We start from the raw sequence: 16,906 nt of genomic DNA, 5'->3' as shown, positions 1-16,906 counted from the left end.
AGAAGCTGCATTCAGCTTTTATGCTCCTTATATCTGGAACAAACTCCCAGAAAGCCTCAGATCAGCTGAAACACTCAGTTTATTTAAATCCAGGCGAAGACTCACCTGTTCTCAGCTGTATTTGAATAAAACACCAAATCCACACTTTTAAGTTTAAATTTCAAAACTTACATTTTAACTACTGATTTTATCTACTGTTCTAATTTTATCTACTGTTTTTTAAATCAATTTTAAATCATGCTTTTTATTTGTTTTTGTTTTTTAATGTTTCTGTAAAGCACTTTGAATCACCTTGTTGTTGAATTGTGCTATATAAATAAACTTGCCTTGCCTTCACTTTTCAAAGTGTAGGCTTACTTCTGTTTTCTAGAGTTTCTAAAAGTAGAGAGCGTAAAATGCAGAGCCTTCAGCTCTCAGACCCCTCTACTGTGGTCCCAGTTTGAATTCAGGGCCTCTCTAATTTAAAATCAGGCTTAAATCTTTACATAAAGCTCATAGTTGGGGGGGGCTAGTCAAGATTTCTATTTCTTCTCCACTCACCTCTTTTTACTTCCTCTGTGTTTGTATGTAATTTCTGTATTTTGTTCTTGTGTTTTTGTCTCTATGAACTCCTTTTTGAGCCTGGTTATACGAAAGGTCTCTTCCTGTTAAAAGAGACTTTTTCCTTCCGATCATCACAGAGTGCTTGCTCATAGGGGATGGCTGATTGGGTCCTAACATTGCTGGAAAGAGTGTTTTGAGGTGGCTTTTTACAAACTGGTGCTTTTTAAATAGAACTGAGATGGTGTGAATTGTGACGTGCATAGTGTTTCTAGCGCTTCTAGTATTTGTCCTCTCACTATTAAGTAAGCATTAGGCTAAAACTGACTATGAGAAAGCACAATGTCAGGAAGTGCAGCAGCAGCTTTGCACAGTACCCAAGCATTAAACTATTTCTGTATTTCCTTTCCAGGGCCTGCTGCAAACGAAACCAGCGGTGGTGACGTCACGGGGGCAGGCCTGCACAGCTCTGCGCGTTCCTTGTGCCCGCGGGCACGAGCCAACGCTCATTCTACTACACAGAACGGAGCCCGGAGCTAGAGAACCAGGAAGTGAAAGCATACACATGGAGGGAGTGTCCGCCGCTGCTGCCTCTGTGTGTGTTTTATTTTTAAAAACACGGTCCTCCGCGGACGCATAAATGGGAGACGCGAGGACCAAGCGGCAGGAGCAGCTGAAGCGCTGGGCCGGCTCCTCCACCGACAAAGCCTCAGATGTGCCCAGGCTGAGGCTGAGGCGGCGGGGCGATGCCGGGAACGGAGGAGGGGAGCCCGAGGCCGAGCTCGACGACCCGCCGAAGGACCAGCCGCTATCCGGGGGAGGAGACGAGAGGCGACGGTCAGGAAACATCTCCTGTCAAACCGGCTAACAGCCTGCTAGCTTAGCTCCAACATCTGACGATAGGCTGAGGGAGGAATGCTGTGCGGGGGTTTGGGCTGTAGATGGGCTAAATAATAGAATCACACCACAGCAGAAAACACGCCCGCTCTACAGTCCTTTATTTAACATTTTAATGTTTATTTGTTGCCATGCATACTTTCAGAGGCCGGAATTTGCTGTGAGCGGTAGCTAGCTAGCCAAGTGTCTTAGGTGAAGGTTTTTATTTCCATCAGTCCCACCACTGCTGGTCTGAGATGGTCTAAAATCTCCTATTTTAAAGCGCATATATCATAATTCCTTTCGTTGTTTTCCAGCCTGCTATAACTTATACGATTTGCAGTGGTTGTTTTTATCCAGACGACCTTTAATGAGCCAGTTTCAAGTTAAAGAGCCTAATGCGAATCATAGTATTTGAGTAGTTATTGCCTAGTTGTCCGTCTGAGATGATGCAACATTATGAATATTGACGATGGAAACAAAGGTCAGTATTTATGATGACAGACACAAAAAGGCCTTTGCCAGTTTATTGAAGGCACATTTGTTTAACAAATTGAGGCTGATATAATACAAATATGTTGCCATTGTCAAAAGATCCTGGAGAAAAAGGATCAAAAATTTGGCGGGGAGGATGTTTAGTTACAATGTTTCTGATAAAACATTATTAGATCTGTGATATACCGCAATACATAACAGAGACCGTAGATTAAATAAAGTAGTAAGACAAAACACATCCCAAGTTGCAGCGTTTCCCATTAATGATTTAGCGGTGATGCAAGATCAGAAAGGATTATTTCTCTCCATCAGGTGTCACAGTTTTGACCTACAGCTGTGTGTTGTAGAACTGAAGACACTCGTCGGATGAGAGATGAAACATTCTCAAGAAACTTTAAGAAGTCCAGTCGCTTTTCTTTCCAAGCTTCTTAGATGACCCTGATCTGGATGACTAAAAGCCTATACAGACAATAACTTTATTCATACGCACCTGAAAATAGTCCCCAAGAAATCTTGTGGAAGTTTTCAGTGGGTATTTCTCTGTTAGTCTTACAAGGATGTGAGGGATAAGTTGTAGGGTCTGTCGGGGTTTGCGCGGGTCCTGAAAATATACAACTGACTTGTATTCTGTTGGGTTTGGTTGTAAATTTTTTTTAGATGCGTCACTGTGAGAATTTCACTATATTCGCCCCTTCCGCACATTTATTATGACATACCTTGTCATTCAATCAACTCTTTTAGTTCTTGTAGATCGTAAAATCGTAAAAATCAAAAACTCCCAGCTGCATCGGCCCAACAAGCCATCAGTTTTAAGTTGCTGCGTATGGCTTATATAGCCAGTCACAAATCCATAACAGTAGCAGCACAGTTTACAGTTTATTTTGGCCTGATGAGAAAGCTCGGTACAATCAACACCCACTACATTTTGTTTCACAGAGGTGGTGTCCTTCTGTTGATCAGTGCACTGTGTTTACACCACCTAGCTCAGTTGTTGAGGTCTCTTTTGTTGCAGTGTTCATTCAGTTCTACATCAAAACTTTCATTTTTCAGTTTGCACCTACACATTTCGGTTTACTTGAAACGATCATAGTTTCCCTTACAGCGTGTATTTCATTGTGAGTTTGGTCTGTATGGTGTGTATAAGAGCTGAATAGTGAATTCATGCAGCTGCCTGTCTCCTCTGTTTTCAGGAAAAAGGTGAAATTTGATATTGCTGCTGAGTTTCTCGCAGCCTGTGCCAGCGGAGACACGGAGGAGGCCAAGGTGATTTTGGAGGAGGCCAAACAGACTAAAAGAAGGAATGGCGAGGATACAGCAGCAATTATTAACTGCTCCAATGCAGACGGGATCACCGCTCTACACCAGGTGAAGCAGTTTCTCCCCCTGAGGTTTTATTGGCTCGTGAATAAAAAATTGTGCAGTTTCGTAATTTTTTTTTCTCTCCTCTGACACAGGCCTGCATAGACGGCAGCATAGAAATTGTGACCTTCCTTTTGGAGCTGGGTGCCAGTGTGAACCAGGTTGACAATGAGGGATGGACGGCGCTACATGTTGCTGCCTCCTGCGGCCACGCTGACATCACAGAGTGTGTACAATAGCAGAACACAGCAGCTTTGCTTCTGTGTGTGTGTAGCTTCAGTGCCAGTCTTTCTGCAGTCAACAATACAAACATTGTTATCATGTTTGGCGGATGAAGCATGAGTGGGCTGTGCCAGCACACACACAGCTCACATTTAGAGAAAGAAAACTTTTTTCCATTTTATCATTTCAGTGTCATTTCAGTGACTAAGTGTTTTGTTCCAATGTGCATGCGCCACAAACACCGATAACATGACCAGAAGTCGTCTGTTTAAAGGTCATTGTGTTGGCCTTCTGAGGTTAAATGAATCGTCTCTACCTCCATGTTTGTTTTGTCAGGTTCCTCCTGCAGGAAGGTGCTTCTCTCACTGCTGTGAACTGTGATGGTGATGTTCCTACGGACATTGCTCTGGATGAAACCACTGAGTCCCTACTTCAGAGTTACACTCGGAGACACGGTAAGTCTTTTTCTGTGTGTAGTTGGAAGGCGTTTCTTTGTGCAATCAAAGTTCTGGAGCTGTTCCTTTTGCATCCAAACGGTGTGAGACACGGTCATGTGCATGCAGCATGCCATTAGTGAGCTTTGTGATCAGGATTTTGCGTGGCATGTGCTGCATACATTTTGTGACAGTTCATGTACTGAGTAGCACCATGTTGACAACTAAGGTCATCTCCATCACCAGGCTGGAGGTGACCTCATCTTCATGTTGCTGGTCACAGATGTTGTTTCTGCAGCTACAATCCAGTGACCAAACAGGGGTCTTCAGAAAAAATAAGTCAGTGTATCAGGTCAGGAGCGCAACCAGAAGCATTTTCATCACTTAAGCTCTCCTGACATTAATTCATCCACTACTCTCACACTTACAGCATTAGTTCTTCTGAAACTCTCAGAGGGAGAACATTTCCCACAAAAGATCTGAAGTGCAGTGCTGAGCATGATCATCACGCTCCATCTTCCCCAGTCACCAAATTCGGCTCCGCAAAGTGAAGCTAAAGTTAAAATGTTTTTATTCAGCAAAGCGGAGGAGATCCAGTGATGTTTCTTTCCTGGGAGAGCTCCACATGTAGCAGGAAGCTGAGTTTCACAGTACAAAGTGGCAGCTTTTAAAGGACAAAGTTGAATGGTTATGATTTGTGCTTTTTATTGGAGGGTGACTTGTATGTTTGTGTGTCTGAAACTTTAATCAACTTATTTCTCATCAATGGAACTTTAACAGCTGCAACTGCATTCAAACTTGACTTGGCCCAGTTATGGCCCATACATCTTTCTGTTAGTGGTGCTGGCTAAAATGTGAAAAAACTGGAAACTTTGTTTCTCGGTGGTTGCCTTTTTTGTACATGTGTGATGCGTGTATGCGGATGGCGTTCATCCTAGATGGTAATGGGACTTAATTTCAAAGTTATAGGCTGGACACTTGAGGATTTAGCTTTAGAGCTAAGACGCTAGGATGACAAGTCCTCCAATCTTTAGACAGAAATTCATTAAAAAAAACAGGAAACGCGTTAATTTGACATTGTGTGTTTGTTCAGGTGTGGACGTGGAGTCAGCTAAACGTCGGGAGGAGGAGCAAATCATGGCAGACGCCCGCACGTGGCTGACTGAGGGCCTGCCTGCTGACGTGCGACACCCAAAGACTGGAGCCACCCCGCTGCACGTGGCTGCAGCCAAAGGCTACCTCGAGGCCCTGAAGTAAACATTTCTGACTTATTGTGTTGTAGATCTTTGACATTAAGCTTAAAAATCAGATTTTAAGTGAGGGCAGGTGTTCGTCTGGACTGTGCTCTTCTTCTATTCAGTAGTTTGACTTTATATCTTCCTTTGCTGTTCCAGGATACTCTGTCAGTGTGGGCTGGATGTGTCAGCTGTGGACTTTGATGGCTGGACACCCCTCCATGCTGCAGCTCACTGGGGTCAGGGGGAGGCCTGTCGCATCCTGGCTGAACAGCTGTGCAATATGGAAGCTCGCAGCAAAGGGGTGAGTCCCGGATAAAGAAAACTTATCTTCCTGCATCGAATTCATCTAGTCAGCCTCTTTAACAGTTTGCTTGAATACTTTTAGGGTCAGACCCCATTTGATGTTGCTGATGAAAGCGTTTCAGAGCTCCTGGAGGAATTATCTCAAAAACAAGCCAATGTAAGTTTGTCTTTACCTCATATTGTGCATTTATGTAATCTAGTAGTTTGGGTTTCTTGATTGTGCCTGTCTTTTTCTTTCATAGTGGCTTAATGAGAGGTCAGTATTGGACAGGCAACCGGGGTCCAACGCTACGAATGCACAAAACAAGCGGCGGAGGTTAATAATAATCTGTTTCTTATCCAGAATTAAATAAAAATTCTTTCGTTTCAAAGCAAAAGTTACAAATTGCCACGTGACTTGTGTCTCCCTTATTGTACCTGCAGGAGCTCGGTGTGCAGGATGAGCAGCAGAGAAAAGATGACTTTACAAGACCAGTCTAAGGAGCGGGGCATTTCAGGAGGCTTGGACCTGAGCGAGGAGAAAGAGAGCAGCCCCGGTAAACCTCCCTGGTCATGAGTACTGCATGCTCTGTAAATCAGCATCAGTGTGCTGATTGTAGTGAATGATGCCGATTCCTGTTTTTGTGCAGAAAGCTCAACTGTCTCCAGTCCCGATACAGAGAGTGCGACGTCTGCTGTCACTGCGGCCGACAAGGTAAAAAAAGTTTATCTTACAGGGTGTTTCATTTTCAGCAGGTGTTAGGTAATGGTGTGTAGCGCATGTGATCAGATATGATAAAACATGTTGCAGTAAAGAGTTGTGCTACTGCTTTTAAATGAGCCCAAAACTAGTTTATTGAAACTACTTATTCAAAGCTGAAGCTCGTGCTGAGCAAGCAGCAGCATGCAAGGCTGGAGTGCAAAAGAATGCAGTTTCTCTGATTCATACCTGAGGCTGGGTCCCCCCCCCAATGAAGGATAAGCATGCCAAGTAAAAAAACAAAGAATACATTTCAACGCATGCTGATATTAGCATTTTTTATTTTTTCACTCTGCTCATAAATCTGATTCTGAAATGGTGACATATGATCCGTTGTTCTTTTTTCTTCTCTCCTATGTGATCCAGACACCAACAGATAAACAAGAGGAGGAGAAGGAGCAGGACAAGGCAAGCCGCACTGCCCGAGTACAACCCACCCCTCAGACGAAGGACGCTGCCGCAGATAGTCCCAACGCTCCCAACGCTGACAGGCGCAAGTAAGAGAAACAAACACTTTACTAACAGTGAAAATGCTTTGAAAAGTGTCTGATGAGGGAAGTCGTTTGTGTGTTTAGATTCCAGGCCCCAGCGAGAGACGAAGAGTCCGAGTCTCAGAGGAAAGCTCGCTCTAAGCTGTTGCGGCAGACTCGCCGCCCCACACAGGTAATACTTCTTATCCAGATTCAGTACATGCTATTCAGTTTATTGTTATTTTTTTTGTTAACAGTCCCTATAAAAAGCGTGCAGACGCCCGTGATAATTAAACATTTGAACACAGTTTGGGGAAGAGTGAATAATTTACTAGGATGATTTTAAGAGCAGCACGCTGCTGCACCAGTGCTGAGTTAGCAGCAGTGTACTGCAATGTTTTTAATTCCTCTTGGCGGTTTTGTTTGTGCTCTGTGCATGCAGGGTGTGACTCTAACGGACCTCAAAGAAGCTGAGAAGTGTGTGGCTAAATCTGGCGATTCTTCACCTCGAACCATCCAGCCGGTCAGCCCCCTCGTCACCATCACGACTGCAGAAAGAGGTGAGTGACACAGACAGCTAAGAACCCAAAAACTGGATAAATTCAGAAGAATTTCATAATTTTCACTATAAAAGTTATTGTTGTGTGTCTGTGTAGCACCAAAGTTTAAAAAGGAATTAAACCAAAGAAGTGCGGCACATCTGCGATCAGCAATGTCAGAATTATCTTCCAGGTTCTGTTAAAACCGAGGGAGCTGGTGTGTATACAGCCTGAGAGGGGACGTGACTTAATCCTGTGTTTTTACGAATCGCCAACAGGGGGCGCCTCATTTGGTTGTAAAAAGAAGCCACGTTGTATGAAAGCGTATGGGGGACATGAAACCATTTATCACTTGACTTCTGTAAACTTTAACATAGACGACTTTATTGGGTCAGTCACAAGTTTCTCAGTGAGTCCGACTTGTGTCTGCTCGTCCTGTCTGAATATTTCTGGCAGTGCTTTCGCTTCCTCTTTTTCAGCAGATACAGTCATTGCATCTAATCTGTCAGATCAGTTAACTTTTAAAACTTAAACGTAGAATCATCATATGAATATTTAATACCCAAAGTGTAAGAACCGCTGTTAACTTGTCATTTCAAATGTAAGAATCTTGCTGACTTTTCAGCATTAGTCTTTTTCCAACTGCTGCTTTCCTGCCGGCGTCCCTCCTCAGGATTGTTTAAACATTCAGGTATGCGTGTTATGCAGGTGAAGCAACCGATAGCTCGGATTCTGGAGTAGGATGTCTGTTCTCTGCACCTGCATGTACGGCACGGTCAGATATATGTCGCCATGATCACACCCAGATTCAAAATGCCAGGCTCGCGACTTCACAACTGTGACATCACGGTGGCTGTGTCCATCTTTAATATGCAGTCTGTAGTCAAAGATGAATATGAGTCTGAGAAAAACTGAAAATTAGGTCAGAAGTCCAGCTACGACTGTTCGGTTAGGGGTGTAAAATTAATTTTAGACCGCAGGCCACGTATGACCCTAGTTTGAGCTTTAAGTAGGTCATACCAGTAAAGCTACTGCATACAAACATCTGCAACTTGTGTCGTCTTCTTTTAGTGTTAACAGGTTTAGTTACACATTTAATTGCTTAAGAAAAATAAATGCGATTTGCAAAAATGCATTTCAGTTTATACACATTATAAAGAAATGGTGTTGCAGGAAATAAAAGAAGCGCATCAGCGTGGGCACTGTGTGCTAAAGGTTGCAGGAAAAAGTCTCAACACTCAGACTCTATCCTGTTTACAATAAAACAACACAAAAAAATAGTTTTAACTAACAGAAAACGTTTGTTTGTTTGTACCCACGGACCCATTCACTGGAAAGACAAACAACAACGAAACAGCAGGAGCTTCTCAGTTTAATTTAATAATAACAATAGTTAATAAAAGTAATGGCAAAAATACAGTTAGTCTAACATTTGTGTCATTATTTTCAATTTTCACATTTTTCAAAGGCCATCCAGTGGGTCAGGTTGGAGCCTGTGGGAGGGTGTAGCTTGTACCATATGTTACAGGGTTTCCAGGGAGCGGTTCATTTAGGACAACAAGCAGCACAGAGGTGCACCGAACGCAACGAGTTACAGGGAAAATCAGCCAGACTCAGCAGTCCCACCGCTGAGTCCTGATTTATTGGTTAAAATATCTTTAAAATATTTAAAGACTCCTTAAAAAACTCAAAGTGAAATACTTGGAAACTACCTGAGCATGGCGAAACCCACCATACGCGTTTGCTGCTTGTGTGGCTGGAAGTCTTACATCGCCTCTGTTTACAGTAAGACTCCCACAATATAAGTGACACATGAGGCAGCTTTTGGGTGGAGTGCTCTTAAGGGCAGCTTCTTAAAGGAAATGATGGTTTCTCACATACTGCGTAGGCTAGTGCTGCTTGTGCTGTGTTTCTATGGGTAGATAGGGCGGCTACTGCATACTCAAACTCATTGAGCTGCGGTAGAAACCATCTGACCCATTTATCGTACTTTTATCACTCAGCACGCTCCACCCGTGTTTTGTGGGGGGGTTTTGGTGCAGTTCACCATCTGATATGATGAAGCAAAATCAGTTTTTAAAGTTAAGTTGCAAGAACATTCAGTTCAAAGCCCAAACCAGCAGTTTGTGTTGTCTGAACTCATTCCTCACAAGCCTCGACGTGCAGTGATCTGAGATGAAGCCAGGAGGCAAAGATAAGGCGGCTATGGCGCCAAGTTTCATTTGGAAACGAATCTACGTTTATACATCGCTACGATGCCTCTGCCTGAACTCCACACGCCTCACGAGCGTTTTCTGTTGACCTCCTTGTGTTTCAGACACAGACCCACAGGTGAAGCAGGAGGAGCCGGAGGGAGACAAGCATCTGCAAGCAAAGGACAGGCGGAGAGTGAGGAGGGAAAGACGCTCCACCGGCGTCGTTAAGCCGGGGGAAGAGGTGAGAGCGGTGCAGATAAAGTAATTTCCCAATCTTCCTTCCTGTTTTCCACAGCACTGAAGTTGGTGAGAGGGCAACCTTATGAGTCATTTGTAACTCAAGACATAAACAAACAGTGAGCAAAGCCATTTTAGATCCTGTACTGTAGACATCATGTGAGTTTGACGTCACATCGTCAGGTGTGCGCCACGGTCTTTGTGGCGCTTCGGCCGGCCACCTGTTGACTTTTATAACCTGGCACTGTGCGCCCCATCCTGAGTGTCTTGAAGACAAGATATTCCAGCACAAAAGCTCAGAGACGCTTAAATAGAGGAGACTGTGTGATAGCGATAGATCGTGTATTAGCGCATCGAAAACCTGCAGCTCGGTAGCTCAAGATAAATGCGACGACCAGGCGAGCTGATAAGGGTTTAGAGCAGTGAGCGAATGAGGCAACTGCCTCGAGTCATGAGCACATCTGGGCTACTTCCTGTTGTGTCAGAAACAGCAGCTTCGGGGAAGCAGACTGTTTTTAATAAAAGAAATAAACATCCTGCTGATGTAATGTGTGAATGTTTGCATTCGAATCTCATTTATATGAAACAAGATGGATATTTGAGTCGGTTGTTGAAGTCTTAACTGTGAATGTCTTGTTTTGCAGAACGAGGACAACGTTCATCCAGATGATAAAAACAGTACAACCCTGTGAGTCTCATTCATTCTTGTGTGTCATGCATTTCTTTTATTTCACACACGTGCGAATGAAATAATTTGTTTTCTGTACATTTATTTCATGCATCTCTATATTTTTTTTCCCCCGCTTTTGATCCTGATGTCTGAAATAAATGTCTGCATTTCAGATGTAATGAGCTGTATTCTCTGACTGTGAACTGGCATTTCTGCTGGTTTGAATTGTTGATGATTTGGTGAGATCCTGAAATGTTTTGGTTCTCCAAACAACGCGTTCACACCCGTCCAGGAGCAGATTTGTTCAGTGTGAACAAGATTAAATGATGGATGTCATTTAGGAGGAGGATTAGGCAGAGAGAATACGATCTTTTCTAGACTCATTAGTTTTACAGCGGCGCCTGTTTGAGGCGGGAGGGAATAATTCGCCCGGTGTGACACATTCCTCGATGCTGCGCCTAAATAATTATAAATGAGATAAAAGAAATTACGCCACTGTGATGTGACACAGCCAGCAGGATTGTCAAGTGAGCCTTACCTGAAATAAAGTCCTCACTGCTGCCTCTTTAACGAACGCTAAAATTAGCAGATTAATATTTGAAGTGCATGTGCATCCTTTTCTTTACCCTTTTTTTGTTGTTCATACAATCTTGTTGATCTGCATCTTGCTCTGAATATGAGTAAATGATTAGAGCGTATAAATATTGAGGTCAGATCTTAGAAATTTTACACAAAGCTGTCATTTTCCTGCTTTTGTCATTTTATTCCCCTGACTTTTGTGCTGGTTCTGCTTCTTTTCCCTTTTTGATGATTGGTCGCCCGTCACCGTGTGCGCTGCTTTTTTCCTCCCGTTGTTTGGTAGGAGGAGCAAAAATGGCTCTTTTGATAGGGAAGGTTACCGACGCACGCCTTAGTAGAAAAGCAGATGGAAAATAATTTATTTTTTTGCTCGTTTATTTGTGGGGGTTTGCTTTTCTTCATATTTTAGTGATTTCAGACATGCCATAGAACCTGTTGTTAGGGGAGCGGTCTTTAAACCTTGTCTGGCTTGTCCTGAGAAACGATCACGTCACGTACCCAGCACTGTTTATTAACCATTTAAAAACAGACAAATCATGAGTGCAGCAGTGTCGCAAAACTTCGTTCCTCCTTCGTTCGGCGGCTCCCTTTTGGAGTGATCATCTGGTCCGTTCACTTGGCTTCTCCTCTGTCCTCCTTCGCTTCCACGAATCTTCTCTTTGGTTTGCTTCTCTTGCTTCGCAGCGCCATCTTTGCCTCTACATCCACGAGTCCAGACCATCTAAGACTCGCCTCTTTCTTTCTTTGGTTTCTCCTCTGATTTACTCGATTGTGTTCCTGCATTCAGAGAACAAGGTCCATACGATTTGTGATGTGTTTTGATATCATGGAGGAATCTCTCTTATGTGTCTCTGCAGTGGGAGTCAGCTGTCAGATGCATCTGATTATAGACCGGTACGTACCCGACCTTCACCACACACACCAGAAAACCAGCCTCAAGGCTGAAACTGGAATGTAGCTCACTAAATCCAGGACCACAGACTGAAACCTCAACCAACTGTTTCCACCTGGTCACCTGAAACAAACACACACTTGTATTTTCTTGCAAATCCTTCACTAATGTGTTGTGTTTCCCTCCAGCTGTACTTCAAGATGCTGCAGGAGAATGTGTCTCTGAAGGAGAAGCTGCAGGAGATGGAGCTGCAGCTCAGCCAAAACAAAGTGGAGCTGGAGAGACTCCGACAGGTTGGGCAGGTTTGCTGATGCCTCTGACATTTAAGCAGCGTGTGAGGTGTTATTTAAAAACAGGGACGTGCTCTCTGGGCTTTGCCATCGTGTCAGCCAAAGTAAGCAGAGGAAACCAGAACTAGGCTTCAAGGTCACAGCGAGACGCCGATGCTCTAAATGACAGGAACATCCAGAATATAAGATGAAGATTATTTGAGCTGTGAATCATGCAAAGCTATTCTAGAGCCCAAGAGTAAAACATCGAGCTAAAAGAGCAATATTTTATTTTGTTAGTTTGTCATCAGCTCTCACATTACATCCGTGCACCTGAATAAAATCATTATTTCTGTGTGTGGCAGAGTCAGGAGAGCAGCACAGACCGGCCGGCCCTGCTGGAGCTGGAGAGATATGTAAGTTGTTTTTTGCTTGTTTGCGGTTGGCTGGTGTTGGCTTTTTGCTTTGTTTGTTTTTTTTAGCTGGGAAAATCCCCTGAGATCAAAATATTTTTCAAGAATTCACACCATCAGAAGCTTAAAAAAATAAATTCATTAAATCGAGCGTAACAAAAATGGACATGGTGCAGTAACAAAGGATAATAAAACACAAAAGGTACAAAATGGGAAGAGCGCCTCCAGTCTGTGCTTACAGAATGTTTTAGAAGAGCTTTGAGCTTTCAACGGGGAACAAAATCATCAAGCTGCATGTCTTGGCACATCACATCCGCCTCCTAGATGTTGTCAGTCTAGATATGCAGGCTCGCCACATACAGTGCTGTGCAAAAGTCTCGAGCCACCCAAAACACCTGTAGATATATCTACAAAATATCTTTAAGGAGTCTTCAGGAAAGGTTCTCCACTCACTCACTTCTCTCCATGCTGGCGGCCTTTTCTGTTTATTTCTCTGTCAACATGAACATTTCCTGAGTTCTCAGATACCGAAGCATCTGAAATGTGAGACCTTTCAGTTTCTGTCCCCTCCTAAAGTGTGTTGTTTGAGACTTATTTGTGGCTGACGGGGACGCTAATGAAACTAAGCCTTTATTTCCTGTTGAAACTGTGGGGGCTGAGTATTTTCTGTGTTCATAGCTATCTTGGAAGTTGTGATCAAATATGAGGTCAGAGTGTGGGGGCACATTAACAGCTCTGCAGGCTCTGCAGTGCGTGAAACCTCGGTTTCACACACATTTGCTCCGGCTGCTTCAGCCAGTTTGATGTGCCGCTGTTCTTGTTCACAGGAGAAGCTGAAACTCCAGAGGAAAGCAGGGGAACTGGAAGACGAGCTGAAGGTACAGATGTTCACTTCAGAGCTGAAAGCCGACTGATAACAAACGAGAGCAGAATAGGAACCACTTTAGGGCTGCGACACACAAATCGAAACGAAAGCAGTGAGCTGTGTGAGCAGTGACACGCTCAGTTATTCTGTCATACGCCGTGACCTCAGAAGCTTCTAGAAAGCTAGAAGCTTTTAATCCTTCGATACATCAGTTTATTGAGACTGAGATGTGTTTGTGCGGCTGTATGAAGTTCGGCGTGAGCCTCTGAGAAATGGCGTTCACTGGATAGTAAATGAAAAGCTCAATGAAAACAAAATAAACTTTTTTTTTTAACCCCACAAAAATAAAACCAGTAAACTAACGCTGGTACTTTTAGTCAGTTAAGTTTGTCCCAAAATGCGTCACGTCTGCCTGCATTGCTGAGTGGCACGCGTGCTTGTGTAGTCAGTAATGTAGGCAGGTGGGAGCTGAATTCTTGTGCTCTGTAAGATCTGGTGAGACCAGTTTGTAATGCAGATGTGATGTCAGATAACGCACACGTTTCTGCAGGATGAAGGAGTCGCCACTAAAACGTTTCTTACAATGACCTACATCAGAAGATGGAAGTAGCCGCCCTGTTTTGGGTGGCAGGGCGGAGCTGGCGGGCTGCATTCACGTGTGTGAAACAGGCAGACGTGGATACCTGCTAATTAGTGCTGAGTAGCACACTGATAAAGCTCTAGATATCAGTCAGCAAACATGTGATTTGTTAGATAATCCCATTAAAAATGCTCCAAAAGACGCAAACGAGTCCGAGAAGTTCAGTTCGGTGACCCCAGCTGGCGAGGGTGAGGGAACCTATCCGTAAAGACCGAAGCCTTTTTTATTGCAGGCTGCAAACGTGATTATTCCTGATGTAACGCTGGCTATTGTGAGCGTTTTGTGACCTCAACACGCAAGTTTTCAGCCCAGAGGTCGAAGCTTGTGTTTGTGCAGTCTCAGCAAATTCTGCAGAGCTCCACAGTTTCCCGTAATGACTGAACTCATGTGACCCGCGAGGACCCTCGTGTCCTGAACTGTGACACGGCTGTGGTGGTTCAGATTACAGATTCAGATTTTTCTAAGGTCACGTAAACAATCCAGGAGCCCAGATGTCCAGCCGGATAAATCAATAGGGAAAGAAGGAGCTTAGAAGGATAGAAAAAGGTAACGTAGCAACTTATTGCCGCTTAATGAAACTAATGATTCGCTGAGTCTTTATTAAAGAATGAAAGGAGGTTTAAGACGGGCCACAAAAATCTGTTTACAGTAGCTGTAAATCTCTGCAGTAGACGTGTGGTGAAGTGCCCTGTAGATTGGAAGTGCATCAGGCCAGCTGTGTTTTGTCTCTTTAAGGCAGAGTTCGTCTTTCTAAGAGCGTTGAGGCTAAAGCGATGTCTCCTGACGTGTCTGCAGGTTCTCGGGGACCTCCGAGCTGACAACCAAAGGCTCAAGGATGAGAACGCCGCTCTGATTCGAGTCATTAGCAAACTCTCGAGATGAACCTGTGACAGAAAATATTCACCTCCATGGACGTAACGAGTATTACAGGATGTATGTTTTTGTCCAGCACGGACGACACAAACGAGGAAGAGACACACACTGCACAACTTTCAACAGTAACTGGAGTAACGTCATTTTCAGGGTTATTGTCTGTGTTTGGGCCTTTTATGTTTTGGCAGATCTACTGTAAACCAAGCTGAACTTCACCTCCTGTGGACGGACAGGATGTCCCTGCTTCCCACTCCCACATTTTTTTTTTTTAAATAAGTTTTTATTGTTGTATTTTTAAAAAAAAAAGAAATTAAATATTTTAATGTGCTTCGCTCTGGTGAAACTTTGTATTAAGAGCCTTAAAGCCATGCACAGTGAGAGCTCAGTGTGTTTTTAGACGGGGTGAAAGATTTGCATAAGAGCCAGTCAGGTGTGCGGGGTGGTCACAAATAACGTCAACGTGCCAAAAACCAGCCCCGGTTGTTTTTTAATGTCCTTTTGGGGGGAAAACCTCAAGCGGTCAGTGTTGTTTCTCAGGACGAGTCTTGGGCCGATGCTTTCTGTTTTTAGCTGGCTGCTGTAGAAGATGGACCAAATTCGCACATCTCCCGGCTCCTCTGGATGTATGTGAAACATTTATGTTCAGGGGCCGGCCGTCCTGAGGACATGATGTAAAGGTGTAGTCGCAGCTTCAGGAGAGTTTTGGGTGCTAATCATGGACGTCAGGCACAGCTCGTGTTCAGAGGGACGTTTACAGAAAATATTTGTCACACAGGTATTTCAGGAGGCGGAGGACGCATGCTCCAACTTAACTGTTCTTTACTCGTAGTTCTATTTTTGCCATTTTTGACTGGATGCTTGTGAAAGCCCCACCCCCAGCTAAGTATTCACCATGTGACAGACGGCCGTTGTCCAACAGGAAGGCCGGATGGGTCCGTTTTTGAATGTTTACTTCAATTTTAAAGATAAAACCAACCACAACAAATGCATGTTATATTGTATTTTGATGCCGTGCCTTTCGATATGCATTTGTAAGTAATATTTCTATTTTGCTTTGGCAGTGTACACTGTTGAGTATAAAATACAGTATGGGCATAAATGTTGAAGTATCTGTTGTTTGTTTTTGTTGATAAAGAGCAATCCCACATTACATGTGAATAAAACATCGAGGCCCACATTTTATTGAAGTTTTCACTCTCAACTTCTTAATAATATTTCAAAACTTTTAAACGGCTCTCGGGTCCAGTGGATCTGATTTTGCCCATAAATCATTAGAATTCTGCTAAAGCATCCTGATTGCTCAGTTAAGGATTTACAGGAGACACCCACTCCATGGCGCCTGTTTTCAAACGATAATTAGACCTTGTGAGTGTAATTATACCACAACAGAAGTTCAGGAGGCAGATCACTTCATGCCTGAACTTAAAAGACACAGTGAAATTCCTGAGACTCTCGGGAACGTGTTTTTCTACACGTTAACCTGCAAAGTTAAAAATGGGACCGTTTCCCTTTCGATCTGCAAGTGCTTGAAGATGCTTCATCACTCATCTGAAAGGCTTCTTCAACAACAACAACAACAATCTTTATTTATAGAGCACATTTAAAAGCCTTGGGCATACCAAAGTGCTTTACATAAAACAATAAAAGGTTCAAACATTGATAACGGATAAATAAAAATAAGGAGTTATGTTCATAGATAAAAGCTACCAATAAGAATGACTACAGCACATGGTAATAGCAAGATAAAAGCTGTACCACCATAAAAAAAGACAACCAATAGAAAGATAGGAGGGAATTAATACAAGAGGTCAATAGGTCACAGCAACCAAACAAACAAACAAACAAACAAACAAACCAGCAATTAAAAAGTGGAGAAGGCAAGTTTAAAAAGATATGTTTTAAGCTGTGATTTAAAAGAATGAATAGAATCAGATGCCCGGATGCCAATCGGGAGATTGTTCCACAGCACAGGTGCGACAAGAGCAAACGATTGATCACCTCTAGTCTTAAGTCGAGATCTGGGCTGAGCCAGCAGTAACTGTGACGATGACCTTAAAG

The 16,906-nt window shown here is 43.4% G+C and overlaps 1 protein-coding gene across 2 annotated transcripts; it reads left to right on the top strand.

Annotated features, from left to right (window-relative positions):
* The first annotated feature begins 963 nt into the window (after positions 1-963).
* ppp1r12c (protein phosphatase 1, regulatory subunit 12C) lies at positions 964-16,030 on the top strand. 2 transcript variants are annotated; one of them, XM_014332628.2, is made up of 20 exons: positions 964-1,377; positions 3,102-3,276; positions 3,366-3,496; positions 3,829-3,947; positions 5,020-5,179; positions 5,321-5,465; positions 5,550-5,624; positions 5,710-5,783; positions 5,891-6,003; positions 6,097-6,161; positions 6,573-6,703; positions 6,782-6,869; positions 7,119-7,236; positions 9,533-9,651; positions 10,292-10,335; positions 11,754-11,790; positions 11,977-12,090; positions 12,423-12,473; positions 13,298-13,348; positions 14,771-16,030. In XM_014332628.2, exons 1-20 carry the CDS (start codon positions 1,181-1,183, stop codon positions 14,855-14,857), a joined length of 2,094 nt encoding a protein of 697 aa, XP_014188114.1. In that variant the 5' UTR covers positions 964-1,180; the 3' UTR covers positions 14,858-16,030. The 2 variants fall into 2 exon arrangements, with proteins under 2 accessions (XP_014188114.1, XP_005919282.1); XM_005919220.3 differs by having other exon boundaries at positions 965-1,377; positions 11,977-12,081.
* Positions 16,031-16,906: the final 876 nt, after the last annotated feature.

The sequence above is a fragment of the Haplochromis burtoni genome, unplaced genomic scaffold, assembly GCF_018398535.1.
Source record: "Haplochromis burtoni strain Fernald_Lab_line unplaced genomic scaffold, NCSU_Asbu1 Contig_35, whole genome shotgun sequence".
Lineage (NCBI taxonomy): Eukaryota > Metazoa > Chordata > Actinopteri > Cichliformes > Cichlidae > Haplochromis > Haplochromis burtoni.
The sequence above is the reverse complement of the archived record's forward strand: the minus strand, read 5'-3'. Positions and strand labels throughout refer to the sequence as shown.

What these genes read in the sequence shown, in the direction of transcription:
- ppp1r12c (XM_014332628.2), top strand. Translation starts at nt 1,181, where the DNA reads ATGGGAGACGCGAGGACCAAGCGGCAGGAGCAGCTGAAGCGCTGGGCC. An exon ending in TGGAAGCTCGCAGCAAAGGG is followed by an intron (nt 5,466 to 5,549) that starts GTGAGTCCCGGA and finishes GAATACTTTTAG; the next exon opens with GGTCAGACCCCATTTGATGT. An exon ending in AACTGGAAGACGAGCTGAAG is followed by an intron (nt 13,349 to 14,770) that starts GTACAGATGTTC and finishes ACGTGTCTGCAG; the next exon opens with GTTCTCGGGGACCTCCGAGC.